At 44.1% G+C, this 18,718-nt stretch overlaps 1 protein-coding gene across 1 annotated transcript in view; it reads right to left on the bottom strand.

Annotated features, from left to right (window-relative positions):
- Window positions 1-1,551: 1,551 nt before the first annotated feature.
- Window positions 1,552-18,718, bottom strand: part of IQCA1 (IQ motif containing with AAA domain 1) — a 109,213-nt gene continuing 92,046 nt past the window's right edge. The window contains exons 16-19 of the mRNA XM_054210234.1: window positions 13,198-13,281; window positions 10,121-10,298; window positions 6,586-6,824; window positions 1,552-2,133 (exon numbers count right to left, since the gene is read on the bottom strand). Coding sequence (XP_054066209.1) covers window positions 2,020-2,133; window positions 6,586-6,824; window positions 10,121-10,298; window positions 13,198-13,281 — 615 coding nt within the window. The 3' untranslated portion in view covers window positions 1,552-2,019. The remainder of the gene's footprint in view (window positions 2,134-6,585; window positions 6,825-10,120; window positions 10,299-13,197; window positions 13,282-18,718) is intronic.

Here is an 18,718-nt window from a genome sequence, read left to right as displayed (position 1 = left end):
GTGCAGGTAGTCGCCTGTGGGAATCTTTTCTGGCCTTTTTTTTTTCCCTCCAGACTTTGCTATTTTCAGGAGCATCTTTTTCCAGTGGATTTCTTCTTAAGGGCAGGTCAACATCATCCCCTTCCCAGCAAGCTTTGTTAGAGCACCTTCTCAAGCAGCTTTTTGGGGTGGGCTTTTGTCTTTCTGTAGAGTTTCTGTCCTAAAACATGTCGCGTACTTGCTGTCTGGGTAAGAGCGCATTTTCCAGAAGGCACTTGGCATCATATTTTTGATTAAATGACACTGTTCTAGCAGGTGAAGCAAGGGGCTGGGGTGTATAGTACCGAGATATGGAAGTGCTTAGAATGCGACCGTTCCCTTTTACCTGGAAGACGTATCGAGAAGATCTTAGTAAGCAGGGAGTAGCTGCTCTGACCCAGAACTATGCTCAGAGTTGTAACTGTCAGAGTATTATGTGGTGCAGGTGTGATGTACTGCCCTCAGCCCGCCCTCGCCCAAAGGCAGGTGGACCTGTTCCGTGCTGGAGGAAACCTCAGCAAGTTCCTACAGCAATGCAGCCCTCCTCGCACCTCCCAGCCTGGCTGTAGTGGTGGTAGAGAGGTCCTTCGACTCCCCGGGGATGGTACACCCTGTATTTCCAGTTAAATAGGTATTGTGAGTTACTTGTTGTCAAGTCAACATAGGTGTGCTGCAGTTAGAGGTGAAAACAGGTATTTGTGGCTCTTGTTTGTAGAAGATCCCAGTGAATGAGATCCTGCACTTGCCATAAAGGTGGTGCCGGCTCCATCGGTATCGCGTAGGATGTCCCAAAGCTTTAGGGTGTTCTAACCACTGCTTATAAATATCTTGCCCCTAAAATTGCTGATTTGTGAGCAAACAAGATTGCCCATCAACTGAAATGCTATCACGGATTACTAGACTCATCGTGTTTCTGAGAAGGTTTTGTTCCCTGCACTTGCTACTTGTGGTATGTGGATATTGGGCCAACACAGCTTCACGTTTTGCTTCTCAAGCCCATGGAAATAGCTGCTGCGATACTACAGGCTCTGTCTGTATACGGCTTCATGCCTGAGCTCTGGACGTGACGGGGCTGATTGTCACCTGGACTTGCAAACAGGACTTGCAGAACTGGGTTTAGAAGAAGCTGAAGCAGGTCTTGGTGAATTGGGTTTAACACAGCATGAAACAACTGTTGAAGAAAGCTCAACAGGCCTGTTCCAGAATGCCATTACAGCCGCTGTTCTGCTACAGATGTTTGGGTTCTTTTTAAGCAACAGATATATTTCTATTTATGCAAACAAGGTAGTTGAGCATCGTTTTCTATTGAAAAATAGATTATTTTTTTTTGGGGCATCCACCAAAACTAACTTTACCTGACCACTTTGCTTTTGTGCTTATTAATGTTTTCTGCTAATGTCCACATACATGAATTCGTCCATGATGAGGCATCAAAAGGTGAACCAGCGCCGGTCCTCATGTGGCTGTGTAAATATTCAGCTTGTGGTAGATTGCATTAAGTGTCTTATAATCCATCCCAATTAAAAAGCAGTCTTTATAGCTGTAATAGTTTTATTGAGACCTGTTAACACGTTAGACTTACAGATATGTAAAGCAGTTAGTTTTATAAAGCATATAGGATATTAAAGTAATGAAAGACATTAATGTGACATCAATTTTTAAGGAGAGTTACTCGCTGAAATAAATGAGTATAGCCTAAAAGTTGATGGCATGTTACAGTCCTGAGTAATGAACCTCTCTGCCCCCCAGAACCTCGTAGAATAAATAATGCTTGAGCAAGTCAGTGGTCATTAACTCTTCATCCTCTGAGAGCTACATGTCACATTGATGTCTCATCTGACTTTTTAACTTCTTAAAATTCGTTCAGAAAGGAATTCTCTTTCCTGAAAAGGCTGTAACTCGGGGTGCGTTATTCTGAAGTGTCTGCTCTCCCACCACCTCCCCCCTTTCAGCGCAGCAGGGCTGCGACCGATATTGCCAGCTGCAAAATTCTTGAGGGAGTTAGTTTTTCTTTTTTCCTTTAGTGCCGCCTTTTGTTTTCCCTTTTCCTGCTTTGTCGCTGCCCGCCAGTGCTCTGAGTCGCGCTTTACCCAGTGGTGTCTTGGCATACCAAGCCTGGAGAATCAAAAAGAAAGCATGTGTGTGTGTTAATAAAAGTTTAATAAAAAAAAAAGGAAGATCACTTCAGAAACTTTTTACTAGTACAATGGAGCATTTCTTAAAAAAAAATAAATCTTAAATCCTGGCTGGCTTGTGGAGAAGCAGAAATGTAATCCTCAGATCTCTTGAGAACATTATTATAACAAGAAGTATAGCAATTGCTTGCTTGAAGTGTGTCTCATTAACAGGAATACTTAGCTGGGCCGTTTGTGTTGCTATAGTTATGGAAATGTTAGAACTTCTGCGATCAACCCTATTTCCGAGGTATATAGCTCTTGTCAAAACTCCCTCTGGTCTGAAACTTGGCAACAGACAAAGCATATACTTCTCGGGGCTCTGCAAATCAATTCAGACAGTTTTTTATTTCAATGAGAGAGCTTAAGAAGCAAAACAAACCCCGTACATTAAAAACCTGTTTATTGCTTTCAGATGCCTGTTCACAGTCCTGTGGCTTGTAAATGATTTTTTTTTTGTGTAGTTGCTCTGCAAACTTGCCAAGCTCCTGGACCGTAATGTCAACGAGGCGGTTCTAGGCCATGTGAAAATAATGTAAAGTGAAGGAAGAGGCAATGCTTTAAAGTTAGTGGTGTGTAGGAATTAGTCTTTCCCCATATGTACGTGCAGGAACCTTTATGAACAAACTCCTGCCCACACCAGAGATTAAAATGCCACTAGTTGTTGACATGATTGATAAAATGCCTTCCTTCTCGACTGTATTCATCCATGCGCTGCCCCAGGAATTAATGTCTTTCCTCTGACCACAGACCACTATTTAATGCCACGACTGTGTCTCCTCTGCCCTTCACTCGGGCCCAAGTCACCTTCAACCTTCCTACCGATGCAGTACCCTGGAAAGTCTGACTTTGTCCATATAATCTATCCAAAAATGCTGCCTCCAGCTTGAGCCCAGTAAGGCTGCCCCTGGGAATTTGCCTTGTCCAGTTTCCCAGTGTGTGTTACAGACAGGCAGTAGCAAGAGAAGTAGTTAGGAGAAGAGGTATTGGAAGCGTATAGGGAAGAACAGCCCTTGATGTTCCTCTCCCGGCCCCACGTGGTCCTTCTTGGTGTCATGCTGCTTAAAAGGCTTCTTCTGGGTCCCTGAAAGGGGCTGATGACAGGCACCCTATTGGGATCTCTTGTCTTGGAGATTAAATACTGTCATCAGGTAAATGAAGTCTGACAGCTGTCAAATGTCCAGCTGGCTGCTGGGCGGCCCCACCACTGGGATCTCTAATTGCCTGAATTAGCCGAGCACACCTCCTCCAAGAACATGGACTCCACTGATTAAAATGTCGTGCATCCACATCGGGATGGTGTCATGGGAGGTGTTTGGGAGCAATCCCTGGGGTCCCGGTGCAGTGGCCTGGGCAATTGAATTTTGCTGTTCTAAAGATAGTCTCAGGCGAAGCTATGGGTTCTCCTGTGGCTGGGAGAGGATGGGGCAGGGAGAGGTCTGGAGATGGCTGTTTCTGGTCCTTCACTTGAGTGGGATAAGAAGGACAAGGGTGGTGGTTGTGATTCTTGGCTCGGGGAGGAATTGGTTTCCCCAGTAGTAGCCAGTGATCAAGCGATGTCTCCATGCGTGATAGGCCACGAGGCCATAGAAATCCTATTTCCCCTCCAAGGTTTGTTGTCTTAGTTATAACGTTCTCCAGACCTTAAGTGGGAGATGGAAAGAATAACAAAACCCTGCCAACAGCTTGTGGGGAGCTTGGTAGGGTGGAAAGCGGTGTTTGGTGGGTATGGACTAGGGAGGTCACCTCACTGCCCACTCCCAGAGGCTGATAAAGGGTTCTGCTGCATGTGGCAGGAGGAGCCAAGCGACTCGTGGTGCCTCCTCTTCTTCTCTTCTTGTGGATATATTTCAATGCAGAAAATTAACCTGCCCGTTGGCATGTGATAAGGGCTGCTCTTGACCCTTTAGCTAGTGGAACTGCTGTGTGGGACTAATGAAGTCGGCTCCTCAGATATGGTTAAAATAAACGTAGATTTATCACTAATGCACCAGCGTCTGAACTGGGGATGTAAGTTACCGACAGTTAAGTGACTGATGAGAGTGAAAATGTTTTCTTGTTGGAGGAATGATGTCCACGGCCTTTGGTATGGGTTTTCTTACACATTATTATAAGTATTTTGTACTAGTCGTTGCCAGGCAGAGCTAGTGTGCTACTTGGACTGCCCTTTGCTCCTCTAGGACAGCCGTTATTGCCGGGTAAGGATTTGTATCAATCACACTGGTGCAATAATTTATAATTTCAAAAATGTGGATGTATAATTGGGGCAGAAATTTGAGTAAATTGCATGAAGAAATCACATTATCACAAATTTTGCATTATTTATATGCCTTTTGGAACACTGGCGGAATATGAATGTCAAACAGGGAGATTCATGTTTCCAGTGAATAGAAATCAAAGATTCATCACAGTGCTAATCTTCACTTTGAATACCGCGTTTTACCCGCTCCACTTCAAAAAGGACAAAGCCAAGCCAACAGAAACGGCCCAGCGATGGTGATGATTAGAGGCTCAGAAAGAGGGGCTTCTGTGCGAGGAGAGATGGACGTACTGGAGTCAATGAATGCACAAGGCCATTTTGACAATCCTCTTCCCCTGTGCCGTATTACAGGTGCTGGGGCAAGGTTCCACGACATTTCAGGGAAACAAATTTAAAAAGGATAAAAGGAAATACTTTCTTCAGGGCTGTAATTAACGCAAGGAAGTGATTGCCATGGGATGCTGAGGACAGTCTCGCTTTAGCCGTGTCCAAACTGAAGTGCTGCCTGCATACTTTGTGCTGTACAAAACAGGCACACTTATAGTAAGTGGAATAATACTTTCAAGCTAAACTTGCACTAAATACTAGCTCTCACATTTCAGGGTACAAATGGATTACTACTTGGAGCTGGGAGTTATAATTTTTTTTTCTTTGCTGCAACACTGAACCATTAAACTTTCCCTGAGGAAAGATATTGGTTTAGATAGGAAGCATGAGGAAAAAGAAGAGTAATTTGCCAAATATCACAAATGCTGCCTATATTGAGTGAGCCAAATGGCTCTAAATGGATATTGGAAAGTATTCAACAGGGCTGGGAGAAATATGCGCTATCATTAGGTTAGCAGTGGAAGAAGACTTGGACAAAGTTGTTAGAAACCGCATCCTGTTTATTGTGTGAGGCGCTGCGGGGATTCCAAACCGGAGGGGATTCAAAGAGCAGAATGGAAAGGAAACCTTTCAGCCAGGGGAACTGGACGGTTTATAAGCGGGTCTGGGTAGAAGTTGGGGGAGTACGGGACGGAGAAAGCTCTTTTGGGGTCTCTTGGCTTCAGTTACAGAAGTCCCATCCCATTTGGAGGCCCTGGCGTGGGCTCTTTGGTACACAGCAGGGTTTTCCTGTTCGGTGGCCCAGGCTTATACTAGCTTTTAGTCGGCTTGAAATTGCCTCAGTCAAATGTTGTACCTCTTTTCTGGGGTGGTAGTGCCGCTAAGCTGTAGCATTGCACTCAACTAGCTAGTTCAAGTCCAGTTCAGCTGTCCCTAAGCTACGCTGAAGTAACTACAGTAAATAAACTGTAGACCTGTACTTAAGCCTGGTAAACCATTCCCATCGATGGGAAAACCAAAAGCAATACAGCGAAAGCGGAATTAACCATTATATGAAGATAATTCTAGTCTAGGGAAAGAAGGAGTAATTATTACTGAGCTACGTGTGGAAAAAGTAGTAGTTTGCAGGGTGATCCATGTGTATTTGAGGTACATGTAACGCACCTCAAACTCCTAGGGTTTGCCTTCAGGATTTTATAGCCCCTGGGGCTATAGGGGAGAGGGATGGAGTTTGAGGCAGAAACTATTTTTCTTTTTTTTTTTTTTTAAAAACCCTGAGATGAAAACTGTCATGAGAAAATTCTTTTTAGAATTAATTTAAAATAAGGACTTGGAACTTGATGCCTACGTGGAACACCCCGCAGACCTCGCGTGTCCAGGTTATTTGCCTTCCCAAGATAATACAGCCAGGCTGTAATACAGCTCTGAAAGAAGAAGGACCAATGCATTGTACTAATGGCACCTGCGTAATTGATCTGTGCGTGTCAAGGCCCACCCTGTTGAAGAGGAGCCGGGTGCAGGCAGTAGTTCAGGACAGCAGTGTGCTAGGCGTGCTGCCCGTGCGGAGCCGCTGCCTGGCATAATGACCGTTTGCCTGGCACGTCCCGCTGACCAGTAGCCCGGGCTGCCAAACATCCCAAAATGGGGGAGATGGGTGTTCAGCGCTGTCAAGCCATACATCATCATTCAAATAGTGATGTGCCAACCCATCAGCGGAATTAGCAGGTCTCTAGATCAAGTGTGCCTGGACAAGGACACGGCAGGGGAGGATGAAAGACAGCCAGTTAACATAGCTCTTAATGTCACCTTAAATGTTTCTTCCTCCTCTTTGTACACTGGGTCCTCTCTGGCCAGAGCAGTCACGAACTCAGCAGTCCTCAGTGGCTTCCTGGTCATCTGCTGGAGGCGTAGCTCGCTCAGCACAGCCTGAACCGCCTGGACAATCTGTCCCTGGGTGAAACCATCAGACACTTTTGCTAGGCAGCTTATGTTCAGCAAGTCGGTGATGGCTCCACCATTCTGCAGGATGATGTGTTTCCACAGCACTGTCCGGCAGGACCCAGAAAAAGAGAGAACACCAAAGACATACATTGAGGAAAGCAGGAGAAGTATTTTTGCATTTGGAAATTGAAAGGGGAAAATAGGGGATATCAGTCAGGAAAGCCAAGATTCAAATTTTTCTTGTTTGCCTTTTCTTTCATCTACAGATTTGTAGCATAGAGGCCTTTAGACACATCTGTTCTTAAACCATTAGTGATCGTTTGTTGGCTACCAGTCAGTACTTTTCAGAAAGTCATAATGGACACATAATGTCAGGTGGGTATGTGTGTAAAAATGGGCAGAACTACTTAAAAATCCCTGTGCACGTACACAGAAAGAGAACTTGTCCAGAATATTCCCATTTGGCTGTGTAGAGTTAAGTAGCTATATTAACAGCCTGGTTTTATTTCGGTGACCCTGACCACAGGTTACTCCTGCTGAACCGAGGGCTGCTATGGGGACTCAATGTCTGGTTTGCAAGCCAAAGGCTTCCAACTATGCAGGCACATGTTGCAAAGGCCAGGTGTAAATTTCTGTGCTTGGCATCTTGCTTGTTAGTTAAATGGTGAACCTTTTCGTATCTCTGAGCTCTGAACCTCTGTGACATGGAGGTTTTCTTACTGTTTGTGAAATGGCTGGGTTTTTCCTTCCAAAAAAAAATTACTAGGAGTAATAACATCTTTTGTTTTATCCTATGGAAATCATAGAACGGTTTGGGTTGGAAGGGACCCTAAAGGTCATCTGGTTCCAGCCCCCCTGCCATGCTCACTTTGGCTCTGTCTCGGAGAAACTTAGTAAAACTTTCATACCATCTCACCACGCTTTCCTTTAAAGCTGTATATGAAAACATTTGGAAAAAATAGGAAGTATTATGCGTAGAGATTAAAAAGATTCACAAATGAGACAGACAATTTGAGATTTGAGTATCATGTGTTTGAACGCTCATATGTAGTATGAAAACATTGGGTGGGAAGTTAATGGTACTGGATGTTGGGGCAGTCACATACCGGAGAAAACCTGCCTTATTCTGCCTTCGATTACAGTGTTGATACTATGGACTTGTGCCCGTAACTATTGACGACATTGTACTACATTTTTCACTCAGGCACATTGTGATCTTCCAATTGAAATATATACCTATGCTCAATGATTACTGGCTGAATCACTAATTCATAAAAGAGGAACTGACGCACACAACAGCGAGCACCAATTCTGCGCAGCCATGAATTGTGTGCCACAGCTGCCGCTACAGGTGGGATCATGCATAATATGAGGTACTGACTTGCTGGGTGATTAATAGCAAGAAACCAGTATAGGATTGTGAATGTTCCAGTTTAATGATTTCCATTGTATATTTACTGTTTCCATTGTGCATAGATTGGAATATTCTGGTTTGTAACAAAAGGAAGTGTTGTGGCAGACAGGGAGCTGTGCGCTGTGGCTATGAATATTTGTCATGGCTTTTCTGTCAAAACAAGTTTCTTTAGGTCTCAAATTGGGTGTCAGGCACTGAAAATTGTGAAGATTGGAAGGTGAGCGCCCTATACTGTAAAGATCGTATTTCCATTGAACTTCAGGGAAGGTTGGAGCTGAAGAACTAGCCAGGCACCGTCTCAAATGGGGCAATGTCAAAGAAGTAAAGCTACAAGTTTAATCTACTTTAAAAGGTCAAGAATTAACTTTTTGGGACATTCTTAGGTTTGCAGTTGAAACCCCTTCAGCTGGCTTTTTTTTTTAAACTCCAAATTAGTGGTGAGAATCCCAGAATGCGACAGTTCAATCCCCAGGAGTGAACGCAGCTAAATTCAGCTGCTATCACCTCCTTTCTCTAGGTCGTATTCATGTCCCTTATCGGTTAGCAATTTATCAGAGCTGTAACATAACATGAAACACATGTTTGCTTGCTTAGAGGCCATTTCCCATCCACACTATGAAAATTATTGAATGCGGGAGAGATTTACAATGTGCTAGGCAGTCAAAACCTGGCTTGAGCTTGCCCGAATGTGCATCATCTCAGTACCTTGGCTGCCTCCGTGAAAGGCACTGGACTTCATGATACAGTTGCGTGATTTTGTAATAAGGTGACTATGCGGAGCAATGCCGTATTAAGGGGACAACTGTAGTGAGGCCTCTGTAGTGAGGTGGCTTCTCTTCTGTAATCTGCTGGGACACGATCCACCAGAGATCAGTAGGATGAAGGGAGTCTGTTTTCCTTGATGTGGTGATCAATAGGGATATTCATGGTAGGAGAAGCGCACCAGTAAGAGTCCTAACTCAAAGTGTTTGATGCCATTCTGAATAGCCAAACCCTTTTTTTCCACATTCTCTTTAGATTGAACCGAAACAGCCCTTCTGCTTATGAGTCACCATGTCCAGACTCCTTAGTACCCAGAAAAGTGTACTAAACCACATGATGGCTGCGATAAAACCACGGGAAAAATGATTATACCTCTGGGAACAAAAGCTCTTCTACCAGCTGCTTCTGAAGGGTGTTGCCAAACTACTGTTTTTTTTTCTGCAGTAATTCATTCACATTATTAAGCTTAATTTGGAGCGTTTCTTCCTAGTCAATGTTGAGCTCCTGCAGACTTCAAGGTGGTTCAAATCTGAAAACAAACTTGCATGCCTGAAAGTTTGCCCCTCTTCTACCCGTGTAAATTGATCTAATAAAAGATAGCATTTTTTTTTGTTACAAGCTTTGACCCAGCATACGGGGTCCTTGATGAATTTGTCAGACTTTGGGAGGGCTTGTCTCTTGCCACTTGATAAACTAGACATGCGAGATTGTGGATGCTTCTACAATTTCTCATGATCTGTAAGACAAAAATGGAATTTGATCGTGACAAAACTCAGTCCCCAAGACATGGTTCTGTTTATGGAGATGCCCAAAGTGTATTGTTTCCGAATAGGATAGGAATAACAGAAATTCAGAACCCTTGTGTCAAAAGAGAAGCTGAAAATAGAAAGTGTGTATTGAAGTAGGATCTTATACTTCCTACAGTGAAAAAACACCTTGGGATAAACTTGGTGCACGCTAAATAACTCGCAAAGAAATGCTAATCACCGCAGAACAGTATTTTAAATGCTCCCTCCTAACTTCTGCTTTTATTATCTGATCTTTGGGGTAGCCTGTATCAGTACTACCTAAGCTTTCAGGAATTGAAAATTTAGGCGCTACAGAAATCAATTGAAAATTCACACCTGGCATATGAACTGAGGTTAAAGGCAGCTCTGAGGATAATCAGACAATGAGCGTGGATTTTAAACCGTAGTAATCAACAGAATCGCTTGAAATACTTGCCAAATCTTGAAGCGTAGTCAGGCCTAGGAATCAGGATGATTTTTTGGTAGACTTTGCAGAATGGTTTAAGGTTAGCATCGAAGGGACGGTTGGTGGTTCCCACTAGCAGCACTCTGTCCTGCGCTTTCAAAGCCTTAAGGAATTTAGGGAGCATCTTTTCCAGTCGTTTTGGGTTCACCTTCAGTGTGGACATGTAAATACAAGGAGGAAAGAGCTTTTATCGATGCTGACAGTTTTGAGTTAATGAGGTGAAGTTATATGCAGATACACTATATACCACAGGATTTTGTGCATTTTTTTAGTAGGCGAGTTACATTTAGGACGAGCAGACTAGATGCTCAACCAAAGTAGAAAGCCTCTGTCTTCTGCAAGTCAGATAAACACTTGATTTCTGCTTATGTATTTGTGGGTTTGTGCTAGTGCCTTTCACTATTGAATTTGCCGGTCCTGTTACTGAAAAGCAGGACGGAAACAACTCATTTAAAGGAGGAAATCCTGATTTCCAGTTCAAGGAGAATTATTGCTTGGACCTGTGTACCTGGTGGACCTTAGCAGAGAGAAAAATTGCCAGGGCATGTAACCACGTATGTGATCCTCCCAGCTTTCAGAGGTTATGATCTACCAACTCCCACCCATGGTTTAAATGTGAGAAATACACTCCCTTAGTTTTTGCTGTGACTTCTAGCCTGCTGAGGCTCTAACCTGAGAACACAAGCTCTTTGAACTCAGGATTCATTTCATTGTAATAATTTACTATATGACTTTAGAACAAATGTTTAACTACTGTTTACAGAACAGATGAGTATCAAGCAAAACCTGTTACTGGATAGTTATGTTTGATAATCATGGAATGGTTTGGGTTGGAAGGGACCTTAAAGATCATCTAGTTCCACCCCCCTGCCCTGGGCAGGGACACCTCCCACCAGACCAGGTTGCTCCAAGCCCCGTCCAGCCTGGCCTTGAACACCTCCAGGGATGGGGCAGCCACAGCTTCTCTGGGCAACCTGGGCCAGAATATTGTTCAGGTGAATATTGGTTGGAGAAGCTTAATCAAATTGTTGTGGTGTCACTCGACTGTTAACAAAGCTGTAAGTGAATAACTGAGTTAGGACAGCGTATCAGAAGTCTAATGACTTGGAACCCTCTTTTCAGAAAGGATTGAGACTTAACATCCAAGTCACCAACACTCACTTGAAAACTTTACTCTCTAGATCACCTTGTAATTTATTTATTACCTTTTTTTTGTTTTTTACTATATAGGAATCATCAACCTGAGAAACTTGAGCTTCGTTGTGTTCATTGCTTAGCATGTAGGAATCTTAATTTTAAAATTTTAAATGATTGAACCAGTATCAGAGACCAAGCCAAATGCTCCACTTGTGTTAAGCCTACTAAGCCAGAGTGGCGTTTATGTGTCAGCAGCTCCTGTTACGCTTGTGAAACAGGAGTGTCCATAGCACGCACGTTTCAGGGATACGTCCTGAAAGCTAATAATATCTCCTCCACTTTGAAAGAAATGTGTCAGTAGTAAGAAGGGCCGTTGAAGAGCCAAGCCATGATTTCAGCCATCATGTGGACCTGAGCTGGAGAAAAGTGGGGTGAATTGTGAAGGTGACCCCTATCTGTTTAACTGTGAGTGGCTGAACTGAACCTTGGCAACTGGGTTCACCATAACGTAGTTGCTATTTGACTGCTGTGCATCCTTTGGGGAGGACAAAGCCAGACTACTTTTCTAGAGGGTATTTGAAGAATTTAAGGTTTTTTGGTACTAGGTTCTCAGTCATGGTGCCATAAATGTCACACTGGGATGAGCAAAGTGATTTCCACTCACTTTGGCTTGTATGGGCTGAGCTTAGCTCATCTTCTCCAAAATTCTAGTGGAAGGCTCCCTAGACTGCCATTTACCACTGCCTGTCCCTCCTGTTTCATGCTCTCTGGCTCCAAACGTTGGTTATGCTGTGAACTGGCTTGGACATGAGTGATTTCAAGCCTGGAGCCATCCACTCCCACCCAGAACACAAGAGACCTTTTGTTAAATCCCTGCAGGTCTCGGGGTGCGATAGCAGAGGTGATACCCCCACCTATGAGGTGGGCAGGAGGAGAAATATTTTTTCCACACCGGTGGCTATCAAAAGAGACAAAAAAAAGAGTACTCCAGGCAATCTTTGGCCCCTAGGCTTCATTTTAATTCCCATCTGCACTCGATGTCAAAATCTGAGCCAAAGGGAAAGGCTCCCTTTCCGTGTGGGGACCACTAGAGGGCATCAATCACTGCACACCCATCAGCTCTTGCAGCCCTCACAGAAGTAACAGCCTCATCCAAGGTGACGCTTCATTGGACTTCCGAAATATGGGCTTGTGTTCATCCCCCAGTCTAAATGTACGGGACTTGCCTTAAAACAAAAAAAGGTTTAATTTTTCACATGGAGTTCTAAGGGTAAAATATTTTGAAAGCGGCGGGAATCTAATCAGGATTTTGTGTGAATTGCTGGCTGCTGCGGTGGTTGAGTCGCTGTGCCTATTGGGCAGTGTTTTAATTTTCTTTCTAGTGGGGAAGCTGCACAAGGGAGGAGGGAATGGAAGCAACGGCAATAGGACTTCTGGAAGCCCAAAGAAAATAATCTGTAAACATAACTATTTAACATAGGCTCTTTGTTTTCACAGTGGAAATTTATCCTTGTTACTTTATTGCTCACTCTGGCTCCATCCAATTTCTCAAATTAATAGAGCTGAACAATTTAAGCTCATCTTAACTTTTAGTTTCTTGCCTCGCATTTTGAAATTCCCCATTATTCTCTTGTACTTTTCAGTGCACTGATGAGCAGTGATTGGACTGTTTTTAAGTAAAGTAAGTATAGGTGTATAGGAGAGAAATGTGACCTCTTGGGGGCTCTTAAGAAGTCACAAGACTCTCTTAAAAGACAAAAATGTTAGTGAGACAAGCTATTATCAAGCAAGCTTTGGCAGGTCTGGTCATACAGGTATGTGCTAAGCTAAGAAATACACTTGTCCCTTTGTCTCAGATGTAATGCAATAGGAGAAATTATCTGTAGTGGAATAAAAAAGGAGCAACTCACCACTTCAGCTTTCTGCACTGCTTTAGAAAATATTTTTTCTGTGTCTCCAATCCACACGACTGAAGGCTGCAGCTGCTTAGCCACCTAAGAGAAAATGGGGGAGAGGAGGCAAGAAGTTGATTAAAATGGCTACAATTTCATAGCTGGGTGCTCATAGTTATGCTTTTTGAATCCATATTTCAGCAGTTAAAATTAGCCTGGTTTATTATTATTTTTTTTCCAGAAATGCTCAGCACTCATGGCTAGCACTGGCTCTGCTCAGCAGTCTCGGCAAATCAAACCGTTTCTCAGTAAGGATCTAACATTAAGAACCTAACCCAAACGGGATCACTTTGACTGCTACGCTGCTTTACGTTGCATTTCTCAGCCCAAATTCAGTTGCAGTTCTGCAAAAGGAAGCCTGGCCTTGGAGTTCAATGGCAAATTATAGACCCCTGGCAGCTTTAGGCTGGCTGCCCTGCCTGGGGGATCCCTCCCTGGTTTTTTGTGGGGCAAAAGAGATGGGGAGAGAGGCAAGACAGAGAGAGGCAACAAGGGTACTAATCTTTAAGCAACATAGGCTGATATGCAATCTTCTGGCTTACAAAACAGCGTTCAATCTGCAGTTAGCCCCCAAATTAAAATGGAACCTGTTAAATTTGAAGGGGGGGGTGTGTGTGTCTATACAAATGGTCTTTCCAGCTCCAAAGTCGGAGGCACTATACCTCTGGTTCACAGCAGGATGGCAGCAATGCTACAGGCTTTTTCACATCTTGCACTCTCCCTATTGCTATAGAAACGCCGGTGGTTTAGACGTTCTGCTGCCAAATTTTAATCACTTCCCAGCGGCTCTCAGAGCCGTGCTCGTTTGCTCAGCAACAAAAGTCATGGCTGGCGGAGTCAACGGGCAACGCGAGAGAGCGCGAGCGTTCTTCTATCCTGTTCCCCTTGCCACTGAAACCGCTGCTTTCAGGGAGGGAGCTTACCAAATCGATAGGTTGCGTGCATCTCATAAGCTCAGTGTCTGATTGACAGCCAGTGCAGGAAGAATTAAGTCATGAAGGAAAAAAAAAAGTCATGAACGCTTTTCTTCAAACCATCAAAGTTCATTTTTATGGGCCCATTTTGAAAACACCAAGCACACGTGTGTGTCTGTGCTGTAAAAATGGACGGGAGATGGGAGGGAAAAGAATAGTAGGTGAGGGCTGTTAGACTTGTTTACTCTGCTGTGCTGCCGATGGGGTGAAGTGGAAACAATGCCACCTTCGGTATGTGACACTCTATTTGTGGTAACTCGTCAGTCCTAGACTATGTCAAGTGGTACCTCCAAGTTCAGAACGGTTTCGTTAAGGAAAAATGAGCTTTTTCCTTTGTTGGAAGGCAGGAACTCAAATGTTTAGCATTAATAATGGGGATTTAAAAAAGGAAAACATCGTATCATGAAAGACAGTATGAAAATCTTGCAGAAACTGATGTGAGGACCTAGGCAGTTTTGTGAATGTGCACCTTAAGGGGTAACTTCTCGGTCCAGCGGTGTATTGAGTATGCAAGCGGGAACGAAAGGACAAATTATAACTGTACAGCAATAATATCTGCCACTTTATCTATTTTCAGAGGTATGTTTGGCATCTGCTATAAGCCTGCGCACCCTCTGCCAAGGTACACTTGAGAGGGCGAGTTTGTGGTTTTCATTGAAAGGAGCTGCGCGGCAGCCTTAGCCTGGGGGACTTTCTGCCGAGTGTCCTCCCGGTCCAGGGCTCGGACACCTGCAGAAAGTGCCAGTCAGTCCTGCCGATCGGCCCTCGCAGGTGAATTCAGTTAGCTCCTGGATGTTCTGCAAAGCAGAGATAGGACAACTAACATTCTTTGTAAAAAAAACAAAAACAAAAAAACAAAAAAACACAAAAAAAAACAAACAAAAAACCCCAAAAAACTAAGACTGGGGAAAAAAAATATAGGTGTAGTTTAAGTTGCTAAAAGAAACCTACGGCTTCTTAAAGAACGGCGTTTGCGTTTCGTTCGCCCACTACGGAATCTGCTGTGATGTATGGAAACTCTGACTCAGAGACCCTCACTGAACTTGGCACCGCTAATGAATGGATTATCAGCTGGGGCTTTCTGATGTTTCTGGTGGTGACTTTTACCTTCTGAAACACAAGCTAACAACCATTTTTCACTCCCGCTCTGTGCGTGCCTGGAGAGGATGGCAGGAAGGAGACGAGGCACTGGGAAAACAGTTGGCCTTGAAGCCTGCCTTTCCCCCGAGTGAAGTCTGGGCTGGTGGCACGCTGCCTACTCAAGTTTACAGCCCCTGTGTGTGCGCGTTACCGCCCTGAAAGGCTCTGCCACTGTGGGATCTGCTGTTATTGTGGTGCTTTCTCCCCACTTTGCTTGTGTTTACGACCTTGTTAATGTCTGAGCTGCTGGCAAGGGTTGCTTCTCTGCTAACGCATGTGCTAATGTGAAAGCAAAGAGGTGCTGTGGGTTTGCTTCCTAAGGAGAACAGTCCCCTTCTGGTATTTTTGCTTTGTGCGGGGAATGCAGCAGTACGATGTCTGAGGGGCCGCATAGCTGTCCTGCAAGATATTCTCCATACCTGGGTGCCGGATGCTGCAGTGGGATGCGATGGGGGTGGGGAATAAGGGTGGGGGAGGTTACAGAGGCTATAAAAGCTGCTGGAAATGACTAAACTCTGCTTGTGTACTTCAAAGAGAACCATGTTGCCCTTTCATTGGGGCCACCGCAGTCAGGGAGGTGCGGATCTGCCCCATTTGGCCGAGAGATGACTTCTGTGGTTAGCAGCCCTCTGAAACGGAGCCTAAATTTTTAAATCAGACTATACTTTCCTTTTAACTCTTAAGGAAGAATGCTCACTGTTGTCACATGTGTCATCTTTTTTGTCCCTTTTATTTCCCCACCAAATAAGTGGAAATACAATGAATAACCTCAGTTCTGTCTCTTTCTTAAAGAGAAACTTTCTCCTAAAAGAAAGCTTTCTGTTTTGAGGCAATGATCTAAACGTATAAAGTGGCCTCCGTGTATTTTTCTGGTATCGATACGCAGCAATACGACCCAATTCAACACGTTGTGTTTGGGCCCGGCTGTTTCTTTTTTATAAAGATGGATCAGACACCCAGAATCCATCGGCATCTAATTTAAATTGTTGGCAGATCCGTAGCAGACTGTATATCCCTCGTGGAAGTGCTTCATTTGAATTATCCATGGACAGTTTGAATCCATGGATAATTAAATGCACGGTACATAATTAATTTGTAATTGAAATTTTATTAGCTTTGCTGCATTCAACAATTTGTGGGAGCTGCCAGCAGATGGCTCCTTAACCCTTCTAATACCGCAGCCAGCCACCAGCCGCCTGCACTGGGAAAAAAGCTCTCTCATCCTTGATTTGCTCTTCAGGAAAATCCTTGGCGGGGGCGGGGGAAAAGCCTTCTTGTGCCGCTGCCTATCGCCGTTGATCAAAGATCAAACAGCATTTTGGAAAGCCTTGGGTTAAACTTTTCAAACTGGAGAAGCCGGAGTTGTAACAGTTCAATTGCTGCACGTGAAAATACGCAACCCTGATTCTTGCAAGGGGACATGTCCACGAGGCTCCTCCAAACTTGAAGGATTTGATGGATTTTAAAAGGCCCCAGAGGACGATTTTCTGGAAGCTCAATTTGTTGCTGAAAACTACTCGTTCCTCTGTAGCTTATATTCACAGAAATGCTCCAAAGCAGCAAGATGCTGAAACCTGTGATGAGACCTTATCTGTAGGAGCCTCACCAGGCAAATGTTCCAGTGCTACAGTGATGATGCCACTGTGTTCTGGTTTGTAAGACAGAAAAGAACTATAGATGCTGCCTTCTAACAGGATGCATCTCATGTGTTTTTTTTTTTTTTTTGACATTACGCAGTGTAAAGCTGCTTTGTGGCAAAAGTAACCCTGTATTTTTGAGCACTGATGGTATCTAACACTGCAAGGGTCTAGGCTTCTGGCAGGTGAACTGCACCAAGAGAAAAGACTGGCTCTGGCATGCCTGGAAGAAAGGCTGACTGTGTTCTTCCCGAAGTTCAACTGTAAAGGAAGAGTTCTGTGTGGCACGGAAATGTGAAATACATAGAGATTTCTGTCAATGTACTAAGGTAAACTGTACCTGGTTCTTCAGGCTGCCAGAAAATTGACCTGCCTGAAGGGATAATGCAGCAATGGTTATGAATAAATGAACCTGATTCACTGGAAAAAAATTAATTAAATGGACTTCAAAATTATGTTGCTGCTAAACGCTGGGATTATAATTTAATCTTAAATTTCATTGTGTTCATTTTTTGGTGGAACACTTTTATAGTCACTTGCAACTAAAAAATCAAATAGCTTGATAACAGAGTCTCCTAACAGCGATAGCGTTGAAATATTTCTGCAGTTTGCTGCTCTGTAAACCCCTGGTTCGGCAGAGACAGCTGCACAGCACACACCGAGCTGTTGGTACACGTATACGACTCCTCCGCTGGTATTTCCTCCTGGCCACCTCTTTCCCAACCTTTTAGCCTGGTCAGTGTTGCGCTAATAACGTTTTTCCATGTGTGGCTTTTTGTACAATGTGCTTTCTGTGTGTGCTGCCGCGGCCCTGGGAAAGGAGTCGAGAGGGGCTGTCTTGCTCTGGTAGTGATTAACCCAATGGCTGCCTTGTGGTTGCTAATGGAAGGCCAGCACTTGTCACTTTTATTGCCTTGGAGTTAAGCCTTAGGGAACTACCTGCTTTTTTTTTTTTTTTTTTTTTTGCACCTCTGTGTCACTCTCCTCAATCCTTTCTGGATTTGCTTTTGTTTCTATGCATCCCTTGCTCCCCTTCTTTGCATTGTTTCTATAAGCTGTGGTGCTGCTGCCGTGTTATGCGCCTTAAAGGGAAGACGGGAGAGCCAAGCCATCGGTTGGTACGGGCTGGCAGAGAGCTCCACTGAGTTCAGGCTGGCTCAATACATGGAAAATGCGGCTTAATTGACATATTCCAGCATGTTCTGGTTCACGCTTGAAGGATGAGTTTTCTTTTGGGGACTGCTGAGAAGTGCTTCTCTATTAGAGACAGATCCTCTCTTTCCACTCCAAAGCAGAGCTGACCTGGCAGGCTTTGCTGTGTCTCTTTGGAGAACTCAAGTGCTTGGGCTTGGTGTTTGCAGCTTCTTTCAATAGCGTTCTTATTTGATATTAATCTTCCTTCCATTTCCTTTGAATAGGGAGATTGAAATGTCGGTGTTTTCCTGTTCTGGTAGGAGAAGTCATTTCCTCCGTATGACATTTAAAATGCCTGCTCCGAGTAACACACAAGCCTCTCTTTTGGGTGGGGGCTGGTATGTCTCTTGCAAGTCCTCCTCCCTGAAATAAGGGAGGGGAAAAAAAAAAAAAAGAATTTGGCTCTTGCATCTGAAACAAATTAAAGCTTCATTTTTTCCAATGCTATTCACTTGTTTAGGGTGTCTCCCACAAAACTGCCAGCAGCCAACACTCAGTTATGGACGGAAAGTTTCCTAATGGTCATTTTATGCT

The sequence above is a fragment of the Rissa tridactyla genome, chromosome 7 (assembly GCF_028500815.1).
Source record: "Rissa tridactyla isolate bRisTri1 chromosome 7, bRisTri1.patW.cur.20221130, whole genome shotgun sequence".
Taxonomy (NCBI): domain Eukaryota; kingdom Metazoa; phylum Chordata; class Aves; order Charadriiformes; family Laridae; genus Rissa; species Rissa tridactyla.
This window is presented reverse-complemented; position numbering and strand designations above follow the sequence as displayed.